Below are 26,600 nucleotides of genomic sequence, written 5' to 3'. Positions count from 1 at the left end.
GCTTCTGTCCTAGAGGTGAAAACACCTGCGGGCTTAAATGGTTAACAGAGAGCCTTACACAACAGGCTCTCTGTTTTGTAATTTTGTTCCTGGAGATAAAATGTTATACAGTATATTTACTAAAATAATGTATGTGTACTATACTATATTTCACTGCTGACTGCAGTGCCAGAATTGCATGTGCCTGCAGAACACAGCATTTGGCACCATCATAATATTCGCTGTGAACAAGTGCAGCAAGATAACAAAAAGGAGTTAAAAAGAAAAATAGCTTTTCCACACTGTGAATAAATCCTTGCTTCACCCTTCTGGTCTCCACCTATTCAAATGCTAATATCAGATAACATAAATGAGCTGTGATCCAACCTCCCCATTCCCTCCCAGGGACAGGGAGGCATTTCCCTTTTAAAATTCTGAGAGCCTTTCAAAAGGCTCAGTCGTGCCTGCAGGTTCCTGGGATAGCTTGGTTAAACAACAAAAAGCAAAGACCTAGTAAGCTCTGCAGAATCCAACAACTGAGATTCAACCTTCATATATTAACTCAAGCTACCTGCTCCTTGTTTACACACTAGCCACAAATATGTAAATCAGATCATCTGAACCCTGATCTATATTGACAACAATCGATGGCCTTCTGTGCACTCCACTTCTATAGAGAAATGTACATTTAAATTTCCAGCCTCATTGTACCCTCCCCCTCTGCTCTTGAGTCACCCCTCCCCATGGCAATTCTCATTCATTCTGCAGCTGAGAAACCTAGACAGGCGCTCCTGCAGTATCATGCCGTGCACAGTTGTTGTGCATCTACGAGCTCGGGCACATCTTCTGAGGATGGCATTACCTTCATGGAATCAGCAGTGACGAGTCTGCCTAAAGAACATGCTTAGCCTGGAATACCTCACATGGAATTACCACTTTAAGGGGATTAACCTTTATTGGATTTCAACCTGGGCGATCTAATTTAAGGCAAGCGACTGCAATCCTGGAGAAAGCAGGTACAGAATTTAGTTTATTTACAGAATAGACTGGGTGATTGTATTTGCTTCCTGGAGCACACAGCAGAGGATTGAGCAGCCTGCAGACACAAGAGCAAAGCCTCCCCTATCACAAACTCAGGAGTGTTTATAGAGATCTGTACTGCAACTAGGAGCCTGAAATGTGGTGACATCCAGTGAGATAAGAGACCTTAAAATACTGCATGAGATGGAGCGAGACTGGGCCCTGTCACCTGGACTGGTATGTACTGTTGGCGACTGCTTCTATAGGATTCCTTCCTAGAACCGTGCTTGTTATTTGGAAGCTGATTGTAGATCTGCAGTCCTACATGTCTGGCACATTTGTCATCCCTGGTGTTCAAAAAGACATTCTGCCTGCATAGGCAAGAACACAACAAGCAAAGTCAAAAATGGATATTTTTTGTAAACCATGTTCATTTAGAGGGGAGTGGCCAGAGAACAGATTTATGGCACCTGTGTTTCTTCAAGGCCCTTTTCCAGGCCCCTCATGGAGGCATGGCTCTATTGGTACATCCACACTTTTTGTGTTATTATTGACTTTAAACATGGCACTGGGTATTCCACATTCTGTTTTACAGGGAAATTGTTCACTTTCTGTAGTACAAGAAGAAAGTACTAAAATGCTCTTCACAGATACCTCATCACTGCTGCTTTCATGGACGTGTGTTTCTCCTGTACCTACAGCAATCCAGTCAATCTCAGCAATCACCAGTTTAGTACATGCTGCTGTCCCATTGAAACCACATTCGCCACTGAATATCTTTACCATTCTTCATCTTAAACATGACCCTCATAACAATTCAGCTCAAGTATGCCTCATTCCTAAATTAGCACTACTAAGTGTCCCAGATGTGCAACCCTCGCCATGGGGCAAATGCCAATTGAGATGCAAAACTGTTGGCAATCAGGGAGCAGCCTTGTCTCGTGGGATATTATTTATTTCACATTATCATTGCCTTACTACCCAGAGTCCACTTGATTTGAAACTGCATTGCCAGGCGTGCAGTAGGCAGACAAGAAAAGGATTCATTTTATATTGGAGGATAATGCTGCCTCAGTTAATAATGGATGCAACTGCTGCTCATAGAGTGCCTAGAGGTAAAAGAAATATTAATAACAGTCCACAATTCCAGACACTCACATATCAAGTGTCTGTACCTGAAAACAAACCCACAGGGACATTTGTAGTGCACCTGAGGGCCTCAGACCCAGATGCAGGTGAATTTGGCCGGTTAGAGTACTTCATGGATGCACTGTTTGATAGTCGCTCATCAAATTTCTTTTTTTTGGATCGTAGTACGGGGGTGGTGACAACAACAAGGGAATTGGACAGAGAAACAAAGGCCACCCATGTTTTCAGAGTAACTGTTACTGATGCTGGCATCCCCCGCCGCACTGCAATGGCCACTCTGACCATAACAGTTAGTGATACAAATGACCACGACCCAGTTTTTGAACAAGCTGAATATAGAGAGAGTGTTAGAGAAAATATGGAGGTTGGCTTTGAGGTAATGACTGTACGTGCTACTGATGGGGATTCCCCGATCAATTCCAATATAGCTTATCACATTATATCAGGAACAGGGGAAGCCTTTGAGATTGACCCACGTTCAGGAGTTATCAGGATGAAAGAATCAGTAGACAGGGAAGAGAGAGCTTCTTACCAACTAGTTGTACAGGCAGATGATCAAGGGCAAGATCCTGGGCCCCGCAGTACCACAACTACTGTATATATATCAGTGGAGGATGAGAATGACAATGCACCACAGTTCAGTGAGAAACACTATTTAGCACGTGTACCTGAAGATACTATACCTGACTCACAAATCCTAGTTGTTACCGCAACAGATCGTGATCAAGGTGTTAATGCTGCCGTTCACTATAGCATTTTGAGTGGTAATGCCCGTGGTTCATTCTCCATTGACCCACAATCTGGTGCCATCTATTTGTCAGGTACACTCGACTTTGAGACAGGTAGAGAACACACACTAAGGGTAAGAGCACAAGATGGTGGACGGCCTCCACTATCTAATGTTACGGGGTTGGTTAGCGTTCAGGTTCAGGATGTGAATGACAATGGACCTGTTTTTGTGAGTGGTCCATTTCAAGCTGCTGTTTTGGAAAATGCACCATTAGGTTATTCTGTACTGCAGGTTCAGGCGCTAGATGCAGACTCAGGAGACAACTCCAGACTGGAATATAAACTTACAGGTAATGCTGGGCCATTTTCTATAAACAATAGCACTGGCTGGATTATAGTTCAGTCAGAATTGGACAGGGAAGAAATTGAACATTACAATTTTGGAGTAGAAGCATGTGATCATGGTCATCCATCTTTGTGTTCATCTGCTGCTGTAACTGTGCAAGTTCTCGATGTTAACGACAATGCTCCAGAATTTACTCAAAGTGAATATCAAGCACGACTAAATGAAGATGCAGCTGTTGGGACTAGTGTTTTGACAGTTTTGGCACTGGACAGAGATTTCCATTCTACCATCACATATCAGATTACATCTGGTAATACCAGACATCGCTTCTCTATCTCAAGTTTAGGAGGAGGTGGTGGCCTTTTATCCCTGGCATTGCCACTAGATTATAAATTAGAGAAGCAGTTTATATTGACTATAACTGCTTCAGATGGGATGCGTACAGATATTGCACATGTCATGGTCAATGTGACTGATGCAAACACACATAGACCTGTCTTTCAAAGTTCACACTACACAGTAAGTGTGAAAGAGGATCAACCTATAGGTACCACAGTGGTAATCATCAGTGCTTCAGATGAGGATACAGGGGAAAATGCTCGCATCACTTATGTAGCAGAAGAGGGTATGCCACAATTTACCATTGATCCGGATACTGGGGCAGTTACAACAACCATGGAATTAGACTATGAACTTCAAGTTTCATATACTTTAGCTATAACAGCCCATGATAATGGTATTCCTCAAAAGTCTGATACTACATATCTTGAAATTTTAGTAAGTGATGTAAATGACAACCCACCAGTCTTCCAACGAGCATCCTACAGCGGTACCATTCCTGAAGATGCACCCGTTTACACCAGTGTCCTCCAGATATCTGCCACTGATCGGGATTCAGGTCTTAATGGAAGGGTTTTCTACACCTTTACAGGTGGAGATGATGGTGATGGAGATTTCACAGTGGAGTATACCTCAGGTATTGTGAGGACACTAAGACAGCTGGATCGGGAAAATGTTGTACAATATCGACTGACGGCCTTTGCAGTCGATAAGGGACATCCAACGCCACATCGCACTCCAACTGAAATTATTATCACGGTATTGGATGTTAACGACAATGCACCAATATTTGCTAGGGATGAACTGGAAGTTATGGTGCTAGAAAACAGCCCTCTTGGACCACCACTGGCCAGGATTACAGCCACTGACCCTGATGAAGGAGTCAATGCCCAAATAATGTATCAGATTGTTGAAGGCAACATCCCAGAGGTTTTCCAATTGGATATATTTTCCGGAGAGCTGACTGCACTAGTTGACTTAGACTATGAGGAACGACATGAATATGTGATAGTGGTCCAAGCCACCTCGGCACCATTAGTGAGCAGAGCTACTGTAAAAGTGCGTTTAATCGATGTTAATGATAATGCTCCTTCTCTGAGTAACTTCAGAGTGGTCTTTAATCACTACATTGGAAGAGGAGGCAGTTTTCCAGGTGGAGTTATTGGAAAAGTGCCAGCACATGATCCTGATATCAGCGATTCATTGAGCTTCACCTTCCTCCAAGGAAATGAGCTAGGCCTCCTTCAGCTCAACACAAGTAGTGGAGAATTACAACTAAGCAACGACCTTGACAGCAACCGACCACTAGAAGCTGCTATGGAGGTGGCAGTTACAGGTAGGCTCTGATAACTACACTTTGCTTTGACAGTATATAATTAGAGATGATTAGTTCTGCTTGAAGAATTTTTTTTCTAGAAGAGTTAATGAAGAATCACGATTGGCTTATAAAGTGAACAGCTTGCACTTCTCTGATTGGATGGTTATGATCATGTGATCACGTTCTTCTCAGAGAAATGATCATCCCTGTTAGTAAGTAGAAATCCCTTTGAATTGTTTTTCTATTTTTGATTCAAATGTGATGGCTAACAATGGTAGTCTAGCTAACAATCAAAGGGCACCTGAAGTAAGAGGGATATGTAGGCTGCCATATTTATTTTCTTTTAATCAATGCATATTGCCTGGCTGTCCTGCTGATCCTCTGTTGTTAATACTTTTAGCCACGGACCTTGAACATGCATGCAGATCAGATGTTCCACTGAATTTTCTACACGCTTGTTTCAGGTGTATGATTCAGACACTACTGATGCCAGAAAGATCGGCCGGTAACTGGTATTGTTTAAAAGAAAATAAATATGGCAACCTCCATATTCCTCTCACTTCAGGTGTCCTTTAATACATTGAGTTGCAAAAGCCTCTGTCGATTTTGTTCAGCTCTCTGTGATTCTGTTAAGGAGATATATCCATTTATTGTCATGACAGGAAGTTAAAGGAAATCTTCCCCAAATCAAAAAATGCTCTAATTCACAAGTGTTAACAAAATTGGAACTCCACCGGGAGATTTATTCCTGATTTATGTTTTAGTAACATCTGTAACATTTTTGAATTTGCGTAATTTCTTGTCATAGTGTCAACTGTTCCCGGGGATAGAAAATAACACTATAAAAAAAAATGCCCTAACTGGGACAGAGGCAACAACAAATACATGAATGGTTACCCTTTCATGCTATGCCAGGAACCAATACAATGCATTAAAGTACAATAACTTATTTTCTGTGCATGCTTCATTTTTTTACATGATTTATATATTTTACAATTTAAATTTTAAGACGAGACCTCATCAATTCTGTGGTAAGATTATGCAAAAACGTGTTTGAGTGTGCATTTTCGGATGGATTTTAAAGCCGCCAGGACATATGGCCCTAGTTTTTTTTTCATATTTTTGTTATAGTCATTGTTTTGGTTGAATTGATTATGTAATCTATTGAAAATATTGGTTTTAGGCTACTGGGTGGGCTTCACACCTGCTACCCCACCAGATTTTAGGAAGATTTTATCAAAATTATCTACCAGTAATCTGCCTGCAAATTAATAACAGCCATTATCTCATGTAGGGACCTCTTAACAGAACAAAACTTTTTTTTGGCCAGCAGGCCTTTCACAAACTGATAATGACTTATGCTGTTCAATGATTGACATTAAGGGCTCTTTCACAGTGCAACGTTAAAGTTGCACGTTACAACAACATGTAACGCACAATAACTTTCAGCAATGAAAAATCAATGGGCTGTTCACAGTGCAGACGTTGCGTTGGTGTCTAACGCTGCACGTTAAATGAAAGTGCTGCATGCTATGCGTTATACACGTTTTTAGCTGCGTTAGACTGTTTGCACATGCTCAGTAATGTTTTCTTTCTTTTTTTTTTTTTGTGTAAGAGCCCTTACTGATTGCGTACATAAATATTGTTTGTTACACTATGTGGCACCCTCTGATTTCAAATGGAATTCAGCTAAGATCAAATATAACCCCTGTTATGTGTACCATATTAGATTTTTCACTTCACCCAACTGAATTGTTCACTCATTTAATACTTAAGTCAGCAGAAATGTGTCGTTTGATTTTGCTAAAATCAACAGATTTTGGTCAGATTGATTCAGAATGATTGAATCTGCCCGAAAGCAATCGGTATATCAGATCATTAATAATCTCCTTTATGGTGCCCATACACGATGCAATAAAAACGTTCGATTTTCCCATTTATTTGATCTAAATGATCGAATTGAATGAAAGTTGAAAATATTTTTTTTTCGATCAAGAAATTCGAACCATTATCCCGTTTTTTCGATATAAATCTGATCGACATGCTGGAAAAATCGTTATATTCGATGTAACGGAATAATCGAACTAAATTATCTAATAAAAAAAAATGAAAAATTGTACCATGTATGGCCACCTTTAGACTAATATGCTTACAATTCATTTAACTTCCTAGTATATTTTTCCACTGTACAAAGAGAAACTGGATCTGTCTCTTTCTCTGTCTTTAACACTGCCAGGTCTTTGTATGGTGTATGCAAATGACTGACGGAGGTGTGAGAACCTTGGCTTGGGCTCCACCATTATAGAAAGCTCAAAATATCAGCTTCCCTTCTGCCGTACAGTATTGTCAGTTACTGCCTGTGAGTCACGCAGTGACACAATATTCTTCCAGCTTTAGAGAAGGCAAACTGAGATGAGCATGGCAATATGAGGGCTGCTTCTTATGAGTCTGACATTGTTGTGTTTGGTGATCATCCATCCATGTATCCTTGATGTGTTATGTAGACATGACAATGAGTACTGAAATATTCAGACCTCATGATGTCTGCTAATGTTTTAAATGTAGGTTGAGTCTAGAGTGTGATATGAAAAGTGAATGAAGTGGCACTGAAGGATCCAGTGTATGCATACTTCACTACTTGGTAAACTACACGTAGTTTAAAGAACACTTGGAGCTAGAGGAATATGGAGGCTGCCATATTTATTTCCTTAGGGGCTTTATGTTTGTGGATGAAGCTAATGGCATTCTCACCAGTAGGATCATTAACCCAGTGCTAATGTGAGAAATTCCATCCTGACCATTGAGTTTCAGGCAGAGGCACAGTATGATTTGTTCACAGGAAAAAGACTTGTCCGTTCAGTCAATCGAACAAACCAGAGTATATGAGCCCCCTTGTGCTGCTCTCTTCCAACACAAAAAAAAGTTTAGCTTCTTTTATTTTGTATCTGTGAGAATGTTTGCTTATCTGACACATGTAAGCAAAGGTGTAGATGTAAAACTTGATGGGCATGTGCTTATTTTTCACTCCGGTAAACCATGGAACTATTGGTTTGATTTCCGTAAAGCGGACCTGAACACAGAACTTCCTCTCTGCTCTAAAAGATAAGCAACAGCATAATAACATTTAAAGAAAAACATTTTTCTTATAGCTGATACAAACCCTGCAATAACTCTATAGTGTGTCTACTTCTTGTCTTCATGGAAGAAGACATAGGGTTAACATCCTGTGTTTACAAATTAGCTGCTCAGCTGAGAGATCAAATTACAACTTGTGATTAGTCACAGATGAGGGGGAATTAGACAGGCTAAGCTCGTTAAATACCTACAGGGTGCATTTCAATATGTTTTCCTTCTGCCCTGGGCAAGAGATCAGATCCACTTTAAGCTATGAACGTCCAACACAGTGCACAATGAACACCATGACATACGGCCAATAGATCAACAAATTGGGTAAAAAAATTACATTTGATTTTACGCTATGCAATCAATCGTTTTTATTGAAAAAACAGGAAAAGTCAAACCATTCGGTTGAATTTTTATGGCCTCTTTAAACACACAATGATCTGATATTACCCAATTGTTGGTTCCAAACCTAATCCTGTCCATGTTTGCAGGATTATTAATCTTTTCCAATATTATCCAGCTCAAGAGAACCATAGTACAACAGCTCTCATGTGTTCAGACTGCAAAGATTTTTGATTGTTTTGCCTCAGAAAAAGTAAGAGTGCTATTTGTGTTGGCATCAGGAGGGAAAAATGTAAGAACTAGCCCTGCTCAATGTGGCTATTCAGCCAGGTCACATACAGTTCTACATGTGGCTAGGTACCTGGTGGCGTGAGCTGGTCTCTATGCAATAGTGTTTTGTTTGCTAAGCAGCAGCACATGGCTCCCATCTGTGCTTCCTACAGTTCTGGGAGACTAGACACTGTGGACTGGAAGATCAGGTTGAATCCACGCCCATAATGCTTTTGCAGGTTACTGTACTCTTCATTGAGGAATTAGAGGCAGTTGTAAGCAACAATGAAATGGGCATATTGCCTAATGTGCTGTCCATCTTTGAGATTTTGCAGGCTTTGATGACTCTGCTATATCATCATAAACCAGCTAGGACTGTTTTCCCAAGTACTGTATTATGGTATTTAATTTTGATCACTGTCTGCAAGGATACTAGTAATTTCTTGAGTGAACAAATGCTAATTACCCTTAATTGCTCACAAATACTTTCAGGTATGCTGTACAGGGGCAAACCCTGGATTTTCAAGGGGGGGGGGTTCTTGAAAGGTCTTCCTCAGTTACGCACAATTCTAAGTACTAAAACCCTAACTGTCCCTGCGTCATCCTCCTGTCCCTGTGTCCCGTGTGTTTTGGCTACTGCGCATGTGTAGCCATTGGGAAAGGAGGACAATGGGGCCAGGGGGTGTGAGCGGACAGGTGCGCGCATGGCAGAAGGGTGTGCGTGTGCACACGGCAGGCAGGTGCGCGTGCTGCCATGCGCCGGTGGCGGCGGTGAGAGAGACCTACAGCCCATTTTTTTAAACGGGCTTAGGTCTACTAGTACAGTATAATAATATGGTAGGACATCATGCTGGGTACACATAATGCAATTTCCCGACCGACAACGGGATCAATCAGGAGCAGTTTGGATACAGATAATAATGAGGACAGCCGACATTGGTAATGAAAAGGAAAGTAATGCATTCACACAGCAGGACAAAGGGCTGTGCTCATTCCTGACTCTGTTAAGTTCCCCAGAGCTGCTCCTTGCTCTGTACACATGCTGCTACTACATCCAAAGTCAACTGTAGCAGGGAAAGAATGGGGGCAGTGCTGTGAGTTGCAGGGTGCCTGCAGATATTCTGGTATCTCAACTTGTGCCTGGCCTCAGACACAGCAATAGCCCTGGTCTGAGGGGGGATTCTGGGCAGCTGTAACTCCCCCCCCCCCCCCCCGCATTTGCCTATGCTGTAGAATATTTCAGTAAACCAAATGCATTTTATCAAGTATTAAGTCCTGCAATACTGGATGTGTTACTGCTCAGTACTTAGAGATGCACTGCTGGACACAATGAGAAACTCTGTGTGTGGTCAGAGGTGCTATACACAAGGACCAAAATGTCAGAGATCATGTAATCCTACGGTTTTCTGATGTTTCTCGGCAGTAGAGTCTCTCAAGCAGTGCATGTGTGTCAGTGTACAGCCTGTTTGTCCATGCAGCCAAAATACAGGTCCCTAAAGCTAACTCCCAACTTGTCATTGGCTGTTATTTTATCCAGTCATTAATGACAGAGATGACAAAAACTGAATGTCGTTAATGAATTATGAGATTCTTCAAAATTATTTCCATTTGTTTGGTAACCTAAAATCCCATCTCAGGCTAATAGTCTTCTATAACCTTTATGAAGGCCTCAAAAGCTCTTTCAATCTGGTCAATGTGGAACTATGCACTTCACAAAGAGCAAGTCGAATAAAGACTAGTTCCTCCATGATTGTCTGTAACGATGTTCTAATCATTTGTTTAGGATTATAATTTTAGGTATTTGCGGTAATGGTCACCGTACTGGTGTACTTACACAACATTACAAAACATTAATGGTGCCTGTTATTTTTCTATCACTTTTATCTTCCAATGAGGTTGCTATGGAGGATTTTATTTTTGTGTGTATTTCACTGGAAAGGAAATATCCAATTTTGCAATGCAATGAGATGCTAGCAACTCGTTCAGCTCATCAGCCATTTCACTGTTGCCCCTGGAGCTGTTCCTAGTCTACGCTATCTGCTTATTGAAATATTTTGGAGAGGCAAATCGCCAAGATGCCAATGATGTCATGTGGCTTTAGATTTAACTTGGTGAACTGAGACAGTCACTAAATAAAGGTTCTTAGTAGTCTTGTTTGAGGTGTTTTTTTTTTCTCTTGCATAATTAGTCCTGGTATCTGAATCATGTATCCTAGCAATAATGTGACACTCTCCCTCCTGGTTCCTTTTATGCTGACTTGCTTTTGATGTAAAGGCTTGCTTTTTAGTTTCTGATAGTCTGATAAACTATCCTGGTAATGACTTTGGCTTCTCTTTAGACTCCTGGTCTCTGCCTGTCTTTTCCATCCTTGTAGTTGGCATGTTCCCCATACATTGTAACTGGATCCTTGTCAACTTATCAGCTGTCACCAGTGGAATTAACATCAGGGCCACAGCTTGGTGGTATCCTGCTGTGCAGCATAAATTTCTCCACCTGCTCCTATTCAAGACCACCACAGAAATTACTGGTGAAAGGCAGGAGCTCTTTCCACTCATTAAGCTTATAAATTACACTAATGACAAGGCAGGAAAGTGAGGTACATTGTGGTATCTTCAAGCATAACAGTAGCAGTAGTGTTGTGCCATGATGGCTAACACTGTACAACACTCTACTACTACTACTACTACTACTATGCTTGAAGATAATGACAAGGCAGAGTCACTCTCTAGTGAAAAACAGCAGGATAGTGTTTGAAAAATTGTAATATACTGTATAATGCATAGTTTTATGATCTTCATAAATGGTTCTTGGTGAAACACCCTCATATAAATTACTTTTTTGGGTTTACAGGGCCTTGTATCATCCTAGTTACCATTCAACTCTTTCTGCTTTTAGCTGTAGTGTATCTGAACATGCAAGGTACAACTGCTAGTGGTGTCCAAAAATATTGCTTAAAACCCATAGATTCTACCAAGTTTTTAGCTTAAAGCATGTTCTACAAAATGTTTACCCTGATTTCTTACTACCTGAATAAACAAAGTATGTGCAGAATTTCTTCTTGCCTACAACCATGCTTCAAGCAGAGTACAGTTAAACTTCTTATATCTCTTGGGGACATAAGGAGCAAGATATCCTAACTAGCATTCCCAGTGCCACCCAACAGCTGCGCCCATTATAAAGACTAATTATGGTATTGCAGTCCCCTGATGGATTTTCCATACAGCAGAATAAAAACAAATAATTAGGGAACACATCTGTGAGAGAGTGACACCTTTTGTTACAGCTTTGTGGGAGGGGGCTGAGACATTATTATTGTAGGGGAAACTGTATTAAACCTCTAATATTTGACATAGACGTGTGATGACATGTACTCATCTTGCTTCAGTCTTCAAAAACATTGATCATTATAGTTTTTCTTTGAGCTCCAGCAGGAGCATGTAGTTCCCCCACCCTGTCTATGCAGAATAATATGTGCTTGCCCAAGTTTAACATCCACATTAAGCACCCTGCTAGTTAATAGACATTTTGACAGGAGGTTGGATTATGCCTGCATGATGATCCTTAAAGGACAGCTACTACAAAAATGTTTACAATTTAAAATATATGTGTACTAGTTGAACATTTGTCCCAGATTAAAACGTGCTATACATTTCTTTTTTCATATGTACTTGTCACGTACAGCAGCTAGTTAAAATCTAACAAGTTTTGGACTAGTCCATCTCCTCATGAGGGATTTACAGTATTTATTTTATTTTTTTTGCCTTAAAAGCACTCCCTGGAAAGGACCTGTACAACAGCGCTGGAAAGCCAGTCTCCTCCTTTGCACACGATTCTGCCTGTTGAAATGTGCCACTGCCATCCAAGGAGTGCTTTTGAAAATAAAGAAATTCCTGAGAATTGGTCATGAGGAGATACAGTGGTGTGAAAAACTATTTGCCCCCTTCCTGATTTCTTATTCTTTTGCATGCTTGTCACACTTAAATGTTTCTGCTCATCAAAAGCCGTTAACTATTAGTCAAAAATAACATAATTGAACACAAAATGCAGTTTTAAATGATGGTTTTTTATTATTTAGTGAGAAAAAAAACTCCAAATCTACATGGCCCTGTGTGAAAAAGTGATTGCCCCCCTTGTTAAAAAATAACTTAACTGTGGTTTATCACACCTGAGTTCAATTTCTGTAGTCACCCCCAGGTCTGATTACTGCCACACCTGTTTCAATCAAGAAATCACTTAAATAGGAGCTATCTGACACAGAGAAGTAGACCAAAAGCACCTCAAAAGCTAGACATCATGCCAAGATCCAAAGAAATTCAGGAACAAATGAAAACAAAAGTAATTGAGATCTATCAGTCTGGTAAAGGTTATAAAGCCATTTCTAAAGCTTTGGGACTCCAGCGAACCACAGTGAGAGCCATTATCCACAAATGGCAAAAACATGGAACAGTGATGAACCTTCCGAGGAGTGGCCGGCCGACAAAAAAATTACCCCAAGAGCGCAGAGAAAACTCATCCGAGAGGCCACAAAACACCCCAGGACAACATCTAAAGAACTGCAGGCCTCACTTGGCTCAATTAAGGTCAGTGTTCACGACTCCACCATAAGAAAGAGACTGGGCAAAAACAGCCTGCATGGCAGATATCCAAGGCGCAAACCACTTTTAAGCAAAAAGAACATTAAGGCTCGTCTCAATTTTGCTAAAAAACATCTCAATCATTGCCAAGACTTTTGGGAAAATACCTTGTGGACCGACGAGACAAAAGTTGAACTTTTTGGATGGTGCATGTCCCGTTACATCTGACGTAGAAGTAACACAGCATTTCAGCAAAAGAACATCATACCAACAGTAAAATATGGTGGTGGTAGTGTGATGGTCTGGAGTTGTTTTGCTGCTTCTGGACCTGGAAGGCTTGCTGTGATAGATGGAACCATGAATTCTACTGTCTACCAAAAAATCCTGAAGGAGAATGTCCGGCCATCTGTTCATCAACTCAAGCTGAAGCGATCTTGGGTGCTGCAGCAGGACAATGACCAAAAACACACCAGCAAATCCACCTCTGAATGGCTGAAGAAAAACAAAATGAAGACTTTGGAGTGGCCTTGTCAAAGTCCTGACCTGAATCCTATTGAGATGTTGTGGCATGACCTTAAAAAGGCGGTTCATGCTAGAAAACCCTCAAATAAAGCTGAATTACAACAATTCTGCAAAGATGAGTGGGCCAAAGTTCCTCCAGAGCGCTGTAAAAGACTCGTTGCAAGTTATCGCAAACGCTTGATTGCAGTTATTGCTGCTAAGGGTGGCCCAACCAGTTATTAGGTTCGGGGCAATTTCTTTTTCACACAGGGCCATGTAGGTTTTGAGGGTTTTTTTCTCACTAAATAATAAAAACCATCATTTAAAACTGCATTGTGCACCGTACGGTTCTGATCCGGATCCGATCCGGATCCGGTCAGGTTGCATCAGGTGTACATCAGGCTGCGATCCGGATCCGTTTGGCAAAAGAGATTACAAATAAATAAAAATTTTGGGGTCTGGGAGGTCAGCAGAAGGTGCACCTGTGGAATCAGGTCCTCCGCTGTTTAGGCCTCACCTCCACCTCCGACATACTGCCAAACAGCTCCAGCACGTTAAAGTCACTGCTGCTCCACTCCAAAATGCTTCCCATGTGTCCCCATCCAAAATCGCCACTAGAATACACATAGGAAGTGGGGTAGAACGTCAGGTGTTTGTAGCCAGTGTGTTCTGTGCTTCCGTTTCCCATTGCTTTCTATTTCCGGATGGTGCAGTCAGGCTCCGGTCCGGGTGCGTGTGCCGGATGATCCGGACCGAAAAATAGCGCATGTTGGAAAAGTGTCCGGAGTCCGGATCCAGTCCGGCTCCGTACTGTACGGAAGGGACGCGTGTGAACGTCCGCATAGCCTTTGCATTGCTATGCGGAACGTACGTTCCGTTTGTACAGTATACGGTCCGGATCCGGCCCGGCGAATTCGGACAGGGAACGCTAATGTGAACCGGGCCTTAGTGACAAGACAATATACTTTGACAATATACTCTGTAAATATTTAGTTAGAAAATGAAATATTATAAACAAACATTACATTTTTGTTTAGAATATGACCAGGGTGTGTAAAAGTAAAATACAATTATTGTAAAACAGATATTTAAAAAATATGTGGTTGCAGGACTCACACGGACATTTTGTTAGGCCCCATTTAAAGGACACCTGAAGTGAGAGGGATATGGAGCTGTTATTTATTTCTTTTCAAACTATGCAAATTGCCTGGCTAGCCTGCTGATCCTCTGCCTCTAATACTTTTATAGCCATAGACCCTGAACAAGCATATGCAGATCAGATGTTTGACCGAAGTTTGACTAGATTTGCCACATGCTTGTTTTAGGTGTGTGATTCGGACACTGCTAATGCATGAAAGACCAGCAGGACAGCAGGGAACTGGTATAGTTTAAAAGGAAATACATATGGCAGTCTCCATATTCCTCCCAATTTGGGCCCAGGTCCAGCATTATACAGTGTATTAGAAACTATACTCATCTTTTCTGCTTTATTAAAAATTGCAATGATACATGAGCAGCAGCAGTAGAACATTTTGTTACAAGCAAGAGCTGGACCCCTTATTGTCAGAGCACCACACTGTTGAGAAACCGGCACGTGCAATACATTTTTAATAGAAGTAATAGCAGAGCTGCTTTTTGCCATGGCCCCATAAAGTATACATTTGGCAGTAAGATACCAGCAGCATGAGTTTGAATAGAAGTAATAGCAGGACACCTTTTAGCTAGTGCACAGCTAAGTTGCAAATTAGTGGCAATATGATATCACCAGCAGGAATTTTATTAATAGCATTAATAGCAGGGTCCATATTTAGTAAGGTCCCTATAAGTAGAAGAATAGCAGTGTCCATATTTAGTAAGGTCCCTATAAGTATAAGACTGTCAGCAGGACTCTAGCAGCAGAGCTTGATTAGAAGTAATAGCAGGAGTTTTTAAAGTGAATCTAAGCCAAGGCTTGAGTTCAGAAACGCATACTTACCTAAGGAGAGGGAAGCATCTGGATCCTAATGAGGCTCCTTACAGCATCCGTTGCTGCTTGCAGAGCCTCCAGCTGTTCGGGGCCGCACTTCTCTTCTCCTCACTCCTCCGTCTGCACAGTAGCATAGTACCGCTGGTAACTCCAGCTTATTGCACAGGTGCAGTACAGCCATGTTCGCGCTTGAAGGGTAGCGTGGCCCCGATCAGATTACTGACAAGCCCTTGTTGATAATTTTTGGAAGGTTTGTGCTTTGCAAAAGGGGATCCAAGTACTGCGAGGGAAGCCTCATTAGGATCCAGAGGCTTGCCTCTTCTTAAATAAGTATGTGATTGTGTACCCGAGCTTCGGTGCACCCTGGTAAGTATAACATTGGAAGTAAGAAATCAACAGAACTAGGATTTTCTAGAAATAGTAGGAACCCTTTTAGGCAGATCCATGCTAAGTTTAAAATTGCCAGAAAGACATCAGCAGCTGCTGGACGTTTTGTTGTAAGGAATGTCAGTAAGAATAAAATTGTCAGGACTACACCAGCAACAGGATTTTTTATTTTTATTTTGTTTGTAGGATCCTATTCTCCTCCTCATCAGAGATCCATTTATTCACATAATAATTATATAGCTTCTGCCAGACAACTGTTATCAGCAGCAGGGCAGCATGCTCTTGTGGGCATGATCTCGCCGTGGACGAAGCTTCCCTCCAGACCTTATAGAAGTTGCTAAAGGCCTGTCCTGGTGAGTGCTGCTTACCAACCTGCCATTTTTTTGCAATTGCATTTTGGGATTTTTCTTTGATGCTAGGAACACAAGGCAAAACACAGAAGAAATGCAGCATGCAGGACATTTGTGATAAGGCAAAATCGAATTGCAATCGTATCACACTGGTATAAAAGGGTTCCTTGCATTCTGAAATTTGCATGCAAATCGAGTGTAGCATAAAACAAGTCTAGTGGTTTGTTAGATGATAATAGAACGTGAAGTGCCGTTATACAGTTGAGTCTATAGGCAGTTTGGAATCCTGTTGGCTTTCTCTGGCTCATCTTTCAGCTTTTACACCCAAGCTTTGGATTAACATAAAGTGGTTACCTCTTCACACAGATCTGGTTACACTGACATGGAACCTGCTCTTCTGTGTGCCTTTTGTCATTTTCTTCTTCCACTGTGGGAGTGGGCTTCTCTTTATTTCTGTTACTTTGTTTATTCTTTGTTGATAGAAATATTTTCCCGTTAGTAACGGATGCATCTTTTTTCATTTTAAGTGTTGGCATTAATATGACTATCACATCAAGATTAAAAAGTGTATTTTTAATATAATTATTCTGCTTTTGTTTACTACTAGATTAAAAAAAATTAAATAGTATAAATGTTTCATTTTTTTAGCACCTCTATCTCCTCTCTCTTGTTTTGTTGAAATTGTAAATAATCTTAGAACATTACAGTTAACAAGTCCTGTGACTTGATGGCTGGTAATTATGTCCTACTGTTCACTATGTTGATATCCTGCTACTTAAAGAGACTCAGAGATGAGTCTCACTGCGGTTTTTCGTTTCCTCCAGCCCCATAAGCATGGATGTGTCCCTCGCCACCCTCTCAGTGCCGCCGTTCTCCCGCAGTCAACCCCCGGTAAGCGGCTCAGTCAGACTCAGTCTGACTGAGTGACGTCAGCTGGGGCATTCTGCGCTTGCGCAGAAGGTCTGCCACTGACGTCACTGAGCCACTTACCGGGGCTCACCGCGGCTCAAAGGGACATCATAGGAGGACGGTGAGGGACACAGCCATGCTTATGGGGCTGGAGGAAGCCCCGGGTAAGTAAAAAAACTGTAGTGAGATGAGTCTCTTTAAAGGTGGCCACTAATGATCCAATCTTTTTCATCCAACCTTACCATTTCTATGTAATATAGGGCACTGCCTAAAAGTGGCCACTAACAATCCAATTCCTAGCAAAAAAATCTTTAAAGAGAACCCGAGGCGGGGTTCTCACAATGCAATCCACATACAGAGGCTGGGTCTGCCTATACAGCCCAGCCTCTGTTGCTATTTTAATCCCCCCTATCTTCCCCCTGCGCTCTGTAATCAGCCATAAATTACAGTTACCGACACACAGCGTGTCGCAGCGGGCTGTGTTTACTTCTGTATGTCAGTCTGCCGCTCCCCCCGCCTTCTGCAGAGCTCCGGTCCCTGCCCGCGTCCCTTCCCTGGCCGCTGATTGGAGGGAAGGGACGCGGGCGGGGACCGGAGCTCTGCAGGAGGTGGGGGAGCAGCGAGACTGACATACAGAAGTAAACACAGCCCGCACAGTGCAGCTGTGATTTATAGGTAATTACAGAGCGCAGGGGGAAGTTAGGGGGGATTGAAATAGCAACAGAGGCTGGGCTGTATAGGCACACCCAGACTCTGTATGTGGATTGCATTGTGAGAACCCCGCCTCGGGTTCTCTTTAAACAATCAGATAATTCTGATCGGAGGTGAAATATCGTAATACATTGTTCACTACACCATCACCGAACCAATCTTCGCTTCTATCTATCATAACCAACAAGAAAAACGTAAATCCAATCAGATTGTTATAATCGTTCATAATCAACTTTGCCCTTAAATGCATATTATTTACAATCAAATTGATCTCATCTGATACAGAATTATCTGATCGTTCGAACAATTTTTTTTATTTTTTTTTGCTAGAAATTGGACTGTTAGGGTCCAGCTTAAGTGGATGAAAAAGATTGGATCATTAGTGGCCACCTTGAAAGATTAACTACACAGCAGTAAAACGAAAAATATTTCCTAGCTGCAGATCTTGTCGTATAAAGAGAAAAAAACCCTAATTGGTAAATAGTTAAATTCTCTTGATAAAGGATAGAAAAAATATTTAAAATATAGATTTTCATGCTAAATCTAGTAAATAAAACACAATGGGCTTGATTCACAAAGCGGTGCAAACTGTTTAGCATGGGAGTGCTAAACAGTTAGCACGTGAAGTGCTTATCGCGGACTTTTGCGCGCGCAAATTGCCGCGATTCGCGCGATCGCGGAATTTTGCCCACGCAATTCAAATTGCACGCGCAAAAGTCCCCGATCGCGGCAATTTGCGCGCGCAAAAGTCAGCGAAAAGCATTTCACGTGCTAACTGTTTAGCACTCCCGTGCTAAACAGTTTGCACCGCTTTGTGAATCAAGCCCAATGTGTTTTACACAAAGAACTGTATATTCCTTGTACCTTAAAGTGTACCAGAGAGATATGGGATAAGTGGAGCAAGTTATTGGGAACCTGGAGTGAGAGAAATACAGAGGACGCCATCTTCATAATCAAATAAACAATGCCAGTTGCCTGACTCGCACTGCCTCTAATACTATAAGTCACTGGCCCAGAATAAGCATGCAAATCAGATACTCTGAGGCCTCGTTCACATCATTTAGCGCAGATGGCTGTGCGATCGGAACGCAACGCGTCTGATCGCACGTCATCTGCGCTACTATGCGCTGCGCTAGAGATCCCATTCACTAGAGTGAATGGGATCTGTGCTGCGATTCCCAAAAATGTAGCAGTAGCACGATAGCGCATCGCACTGCTGCGCTGTGCATGGGAAAGGTAGAAGGGCGTGGGAAAGGTAGAAGGGGTGTCTATGCCCTACTACCGGTCTTGCATGTTGCACACTATGCGCGCTGCCAAAATGCGCACGGCAGCTCGCATAGTCTGAACGAGCCCTAACTCCACTGTCTGCATGCTTGTTGCAGGGGAACTGAAACCAAAAGCTCAGCATGACAGCCAAGCAACTGGCATGTATATATATAAACTCGTGTGTGTATGTGTGTGTGTTAATGTCAGGGTTTTCAAACTTGGCACACTTGGTCACTGGATGACTGGAATTAATATTCAGGAAAGTGGGCGGAGCCCATAATAGCCAATCAAAATTCACCTATTTATTTTTATGGGAATATTTAAACTGCGGCCATTCTTACACTGTTAATGGCAGAGGCCACAAACCTGCTACAGTCTGTCATTGGGTGACTGGGGTTCAAATTCACTAAAGGGGGTGGAGCCACAAACAGCCAATCAGATTTATTTGCTGGATAAACTGCTTCCATTCACACATTTTTGATGCCAGGAACCTGAAAGCTCACAAACTTGGTCATTGAGTGACTGTGTGTCAAAGTTTAAAAAGTGGGCAGAGCCAAAAACAAATTTCACTGGAAAAATGTAAACTGCAGCCATTATTACACTGTTAACGTCAAGGTTCTCAAACTTTGCATGGTTTGTCATTGGGTGACTGCAAAAAATATTCAGAAAAGTGGGTGGAGTCTACAAAATCCAATCAGAATTCACCTATTGATGTTCAGGGGGAATATTTAAATCGCTGCCATTCTTGCACTGTTAATGACAGAGGCCTCAAACCAGGTATAGTTGGTCATTGGGTGACTGGTGGGGTTAAAATTCAGAAAAGGGGGCGGGGCCACAAACAGCCAGTCCTATTTGTTTCATTTTAATGGAAAAATACAAATTATTGATGCCAAGGACCCCAAAGCTCATAAACTTGGTCATTACATGACTGTGTGTCAAGGTTATAAAAAGTAGGCAGGGCCAACATCAACCAAATACATACCCGGGCAACGCCGGGTCATCAGCTAGTTGTTTATAAAGGAATGAAGATTGCAGCCTCTGTATTTCTCTCATTTAAAGAGGCAAAAGCAATGACTTATAGTAGAATGGGGTAATTTATTAATGACACCCTCTTTTACTTTAACTATCCTGGTTTCAGCATCACACATATTCCTTATATCTATATAGTGCTGTATATTGTATGTAACCCCACCATCCCAGTGATGCTTAGCCTAGAGTTTTTAGCTATACTGAATTCTTCACCCCAAAGCATTCTGAGAGACCAGGTATTAGCTATACTGGCTTCAGAGCGCAGTGTAAACAAACATTTCACATAAATGCACCTTCCCAGCAGTAAAGATGTCGCCACCTGTGATAAATGTAAGACTATATATCAGGGCAAGGAAAGATTTTACAATGGGCAAACACTGAGTACATTATTTATAAATTAATATTGTAGAAAAAACAATTCATTACATTATATCCACTACAGCTCAGAGTCCTCTTGTAGGTAATCTTTGCTTAGATTGCTGAGAACACACGTTTCGTTTTTGCGGTAGAATCATTCCGATAGATGTCTTCAATTGATAAAATTCCGCCATGTCTGATTCTCCGCTGGATTGTTTTCCGCTCGATTTCTCATCGAAGTGAATGGAAAAAAGATAAGAAAATGAGCGAAAGATAAGGGAATCAAGCCGAGAATCGAATGGTAAATCGATCGCGCGGAGAATCGACCATAAAAGAAAGTATCGCGTGTTCCCAGCATAAGATTCGATTTTCTGTAACAGAGCTGTTTATATCTGTGCTTTAGGAACAATTTGCTTAGAAATGTGCATTTGAATATATATTTCCATTGCGCATATAGAAAAGCAAATAACACAGTTCTTTGCTTTTATATTTCTTTGTATTGTTCAGCAGAAAATATCCATACAGAAATTTAGAGTTTGCAGGATGCAAATGTTTACACCAAGATAATCCACTGTAGATGCTGGCACATATAATAAAAGTGAAAAGGCTGGCCATTGCAGAAAGTACCCTGCTGACCCCAAGCTGCTCCGCGGCGCCACGTAATATATATATTATATGGGCCCTCGAAGCCTGCGTCACTGCTGAATCTAGTCCAGTATGGTGTCAGGCCCTTCTGATCAAAGTGTCGGACTAAATCTGACACTCCCTCTGCTGATGGATGGGTCAGTACAGACCCCACTGGCACTCGCTGCAGCAGCACAGAAAGATAATCCATGACCCCACTCCTCGCCACAAAGTAGTTTTAAAAGAAAGTACCGGTAATTACTGAGGAGCACTTGGGTGCTTCTACCAGACTCACTGCAACATTCTTCAGTTTTCACTTGTTTTTTGGTCGTTGTACCTTCTGTTCTGTCCTCAGAAAGTGAAATGGGTCGAATGAGTCGAATTGACTGTTTTATGTACTTCTTTGCTTTCTTGGGCTCTTTCATGGCTTTTATTTTATATTTGGATTATTGTTCACCTGTATTATGAAGCATCATCCTCTCTGTTTTGGAACATCTGGCTGAGTCTTAGCAGATGGTAAAGCCCTACACATTCACCCTGCTGCTTCTTTCAGCTGTCATATAATCAATAAACACCAATGTCCCGGTTCCATAGGTAATCATACATACCCATACCATAAACCTGCCTCTATCATGTTACACAAATGGTGTGGTGTATACAGGATCTTCTAAAAAATTAGCATATTGTGATAAAGTTCATTATTTTCTGTAATGTACTGATAAACATTAGACTTTCATATATTTTAGATTCAAATACACACAACTGAAGTAGTTCAAGCCTTTTATTGTTTTAATATTGATGATTTTGGCATACAGCTCATGAAAACCCAAATTTCCTATCTCAAAAAATTAGGATATTTCATCCGACCAATAAAAGTAAAGTGTTTTTAAAACAAAACAAGTCAACCTTCAAATAATTATGTTCAGTTGTGCACTCAAAACTTGGTCGGGAATCCTTTTGCAGAAATGACTGCTTCAATGCGGCGTGGCATGGAGGCAATCAGCCTGTGGCACTGCTCAGGTGTTATGGAGGCCCAGGATGCTTCGATAGCGGCCTTAAGCTCATCCAAAGTGTTGGGTCTTGCGTCTTGCAACTTTCTCTTCACAATATCCCACAGATTATCTATGGGGTTCAGGTCAGGAGAGTTGGCAGGCCAATTGAGCACAGTAATGCCATGGTCAGTAAACCATTTACCAGTGGTTTTGGCACTGTGACCAGGTGCCAGGTCGTGCTGAAAAATGAAATCTTCATCTCCATAAAGCTTTTCAGAAGATCCTGTATATTAGGCCTCGTTTAGATTAGGCAGCGCCGATTGCCGTGCTTTATTACTGTGAGAATGGCAGCCTTTTACATTTTAGCCATCGACGTGAATGGGTGAAATCTGATTGGCTGTTTATGGTTCCACCCAGGTGTTTAAGGGGGATTCAAAACCCCCATAACATATCTTCCCATGTAGTAAGGGATCTGTCTACCAAGTTTCATTGAAATCAGTCACAGCATTTTCGAGTGATGGTGGAACATACACACACACATACACACATCCGATTTTATATATATAGATGCCAGTTGCACTGCTGATCCCATTCATTACAGTGAATGGGATCAGCGATGCGCTTTGCGGAAAATGCGTGCAGCAGTGCTACAGCGCATCGCTCTGCTGTGCAGTGCACATAGTCTGAACGTCAGAAGTTCTGTCTATGCACTTCTGATGTTCTTGCTGATCGCTCACCATATGCGCTGCCGTAATGCAGCGTGTATAGTGTGAACAAGGCCTTAATCTTAAAGTAAACCAAAAGTGAGAGGGATATGGAGGGGCCATATTTATTGCCTTTTAAACAAAACTAGTTGCCTGGCAGTGCTGTTGATCTCCTGGCTTCAGTAGTGTCTGAGTCACAACCCTAAAACAAGCATGCAGCTAATCCAGCCAGACTTGAGTCAGAGCACCTGATCCACTTGCTTATTCAGGGTCTATAGCTAAAAGTAGCAGGATCACAGAGTAACAGGAGACAAAGGGTCAGGGGGACCACCAAGCAACTTGCGTTTAGAAGATTTCATGAACTGATTTTTTGCACTTTGAGTTTGCTGGAAATCTACTATTTATTGCCCCCAACATGTTTGATCGATCACAACCAATGTTTGAGCGATTGAACATGTTGGAAAATCTCTGCATCAGTAAGCAGAAAATAGTGGCAGAGCATTGATGGCCATTTCTGCTGAAATCTAGTGAATTGATTACTGTATATACTCGCGTATAAGCCTAATTTTTCAGTACAAAAAATGTTCTGAAAGTTACCCCCTCAGCTTATATGCGAGTCAGTGGAGAAGAATGGATGGTGGAGCAGGTTTTGTTACTGGCAGAGGACCATAAGGATTGTGCACTAGTGAACCTGCTCTTGCCAGCTGCCTCCCTGCTGTGTCCATGCCCTGCATCCCCTGCAACATGGTTTGCAGAGTGCACTGCTCAGGACTATCTGTGTGCCCTGGCTTGTGGAGCGGAGCATGCAAGCAGCGTGTCAGGGGTGCAATGATCCGAGTGTTCTTTCTGTGTGGCAATCACTGTCTATCTATGACACCATCTAGTGACATCTTGAGATACAGCTGTACCATCCTTGGGGACCATCTAGCTATGGAAAGGGGGGCTGACTTGTACTGGGGGCACATGTGGCTACTGTGGAAAAAGGCTTATACGTGAGTCAATCACTTTTTCTTGGTTACTGAGGGAAAAGTGGGTACCTCGGCTTATACGCGGGTCGGATTATATGCAAGTATATACGGTACTATACAACCTATTTTTAGTCACAGTGGATTGATTTAATTAAAGTATCTGTCTGTGACCAACCTATGTATGCCTAGTTATAGTTTAATATTTCCAAATAACATTGTTCCTGAACTAGGCAGATAAATTAGATCTTCTCTAGCAAATTCAAATCTGACCTTCTTATACTTCAGTGGTTGTAAGCGAGTAATACTTCAGAGCAAATCTCAAGTGATCCAAGGAGATAATTAAATTTAGCCTTCTATTGTGGTTAATTATTCATCTTCCAGCTAATTAATCAGCAGCTGCTTTCTTTGATTGGCTCAGATGGTGTTTTTTTATGGAAATTTGCATATTCTAATCTTTTTAAGCTCCTTACTATTCATGAGGGGTACTATTGTATTTTTGTGTGTTTTAGTAACCTTCTAGTATTTTCCTTTTTTTTTATGCCTATCTCTTGGAAAGTGTAGATCTGAAGGGGTTTTACTTCACCAAGGAAAGAATTGCAGGGCAGTTGTCAGATGTTGTCATCCAGGTTTAGATTTTGCTGAGCTTACCGGTGTGTACTTTCTTATTAAAGGGCCTCTATTGTAAAAAAAAATGAAAAATATATACACATAAGATGTGCAATTGTCCAGGGTAAAATGCACTATGACTGTACTATGAAACTTTTTCTCTTTGTCGCTGTCACTGATTTTGGTGTGGCCCATCTTTATTTTCACAAGCACTCACTCAGTGGCAATTGCTTAGTCCAACTGGCTAGATGCGCAAATGAGTAGGGAAGCTGGCTGGCATCTTTGTATTCCAGGGTGTGCTTTTGTAAAGAATAAAGGAAATACTTAAAGAGACTCTGAAGCGAGAATAAATCTCGCTTCAGAGCTCATATTTAGTAGGGGCACTTGTGCCCCTGCTAAACCGCCGCATACGCGCCGCTGAACGGGGGTCCCTTCACCCCCAAACCCCCCACTGCGACACTTGGTCGCAGGCTTGGTCGCTCCTGGAGGCAGGGCTAACTGCTGCAGCCCTGCCTCCATTTGCGTCTATCAGCCGCGCACCGCCGCCTCTCCCCCGCCCCTCTCAGTGAAGGAAGACTGAGAGGGGCGGGGGAGAGGCGGAGATACGCGCTGACAGACGCGCGTGGGGCAGGGCTGCGGCAGTTAGCCCTGCCCCAATGCGGAAGCGCTCCCCCGCATTACGGAGGGGATTTGGGGGGACAGGGACCCCCGTTAAGCCGCGGGATAGCGGCGTTTTAGCAGGGGCACACGTGCCCCTGCTATATATGAGGTCTGAAGCGAGATCTATTCTCGCTTCAGACTCTCTTTAAAGAGACTCTGAAGTCTAGTTTTTTTCAGTTTTTTTTTTTTTATTTAATCCTGTTCAGCATTATATCCTAAGTGTATTTGCCGCATCCCACGGGAGAAGGAGTGTTTTATACTACAGAAATAGACCTGCAAAGTTCCACGACTTTGCAGGTCGCAGATTGTGCTGCCCTGGGGAGGCAGAGCTCTGCCTCCTATCCAGTCAATCTCCACAGATCTCCGCCTCTCTCCGCCCCTCTCAGTGAAAGAACACTGAGAGGGGCAGGGAGAGGCGGAGATCCGCAGAGATTGACTGGAGTAAAGGCAGAGCTACAGTGTAAAGCTGTGCCTCTACCAGGAAATAGGGTCTGCAGAGCCCAGGAACTTTGCTGGGCTTTTTCTCTAGTATAAAACACTCCACTTTGATATGAAAATCCACTTATGATATAATGCTGAACAGTACTAAATAAAAAAAAAGATAAAAAAAGATTTCAGAGGCTTTAAGGTGCCCATCAATGGTACAATCTCTTGAATGATCGCATATACGACTGAAGAATCTCCCTATCCGATTGATCATGGAGGCGGTTGGATGTCATTAATGGTGGTAACCAAGGACTACAGATCATTCTATCGATTGTTCCAAATTTTGGAACAATTGTTTTAGACCGGTTTCACACTAGAAACCAGCATTTTATTACGGTTACCGCAATGTAAAAAAAAGTCTTTGCCATTACCTGCAGTAATCCTCAGTAATGAGCCTTAAAATCAGTGCTCACTTCCTGTGGCGAAAATATGAAGTGCACGAAAGTGTATTGAATGCAAAACAGTTTGAAATAACTGCAGCGCCACTGACTTACATGACTTCCGGACGCCGTACGTCACCGCGGGTGCTTGCCAAGAATGCACTTTTGGATGTCAGCTTCTGGCGCATTGCATCGGATCTAGAATGCCCCATAGGTTTTCATTGCTTTAGCATTACCCTGCAGTAAATAAAGGGTAACGCAACGCAATGAAAAGGTCCCAGTGTGAAAAGAGCCTTATGGTGCCCATATATGGTACAATTTTTTTCATCCAATCTTACCATTTCTATGTAGTATAAGGGTAAATTAAGTGAATATACTGAAAGGATAATTTAGGCAGTTCCCTTATATTACATAGAAATGGTAAGATTGGATGAAAAAAATTGTATTATGTATGGGCACCATTAGTCTGAATGGACTGCTTATCATTTTCTCCTGCATTGGTTGGCCCAAATGAT

At 42.0% G+C, this 26,600-nt stretch overlaps 1 protein-coding gene across 2 annotated transcripts in view; it reads left to right on the top strand.

Moving 5' to 3' along the window:
* Window positions 1-591: 591 nt before the first annotated feature.
* The window catches only part of CELSR2 (cadherin EGF LAG seven-pass G-type receptor 2), a 144,262-nt gene continuing 118,253 nt past the window's right edge, over window positions 592-26,600 (top strand). For both annotated transcript variants that reach the window (XM_068269438.1, XM_068269437.1), the window contains exon 1: window positions 592-4,898. In XM_068269438.1, the coding sequence (XP_068125539.1) occupies window positions 1,406-4,898 (3,493 nt within the window). In that variant the 5' untranslated portion in view covers window positions 592-1,405. The remainder of the gene's footprint in view (window positions 4,899-26,600) is intronic.

This window comes from Hyperolius riggenbachi, chromosome 2 (genome assembly GCF_040937935.1).
Source record: "Hyperolius riggenbachi isolate aHypRig1 chromosome 2, aHypRig1.pri, whole genome shotgun sequence".
Classification (NCBI taxonomy): Eukaryota; Metazoa; Chordata; class Amphibia; order Anura; family Hyperoliidae; genus Hyperolius; species Hyperolius riggenbachi.
Note: the sequence above shows the minus strand (reverse complement) of the source record. Positions and strands in the feature narration are given on the sequence as shown.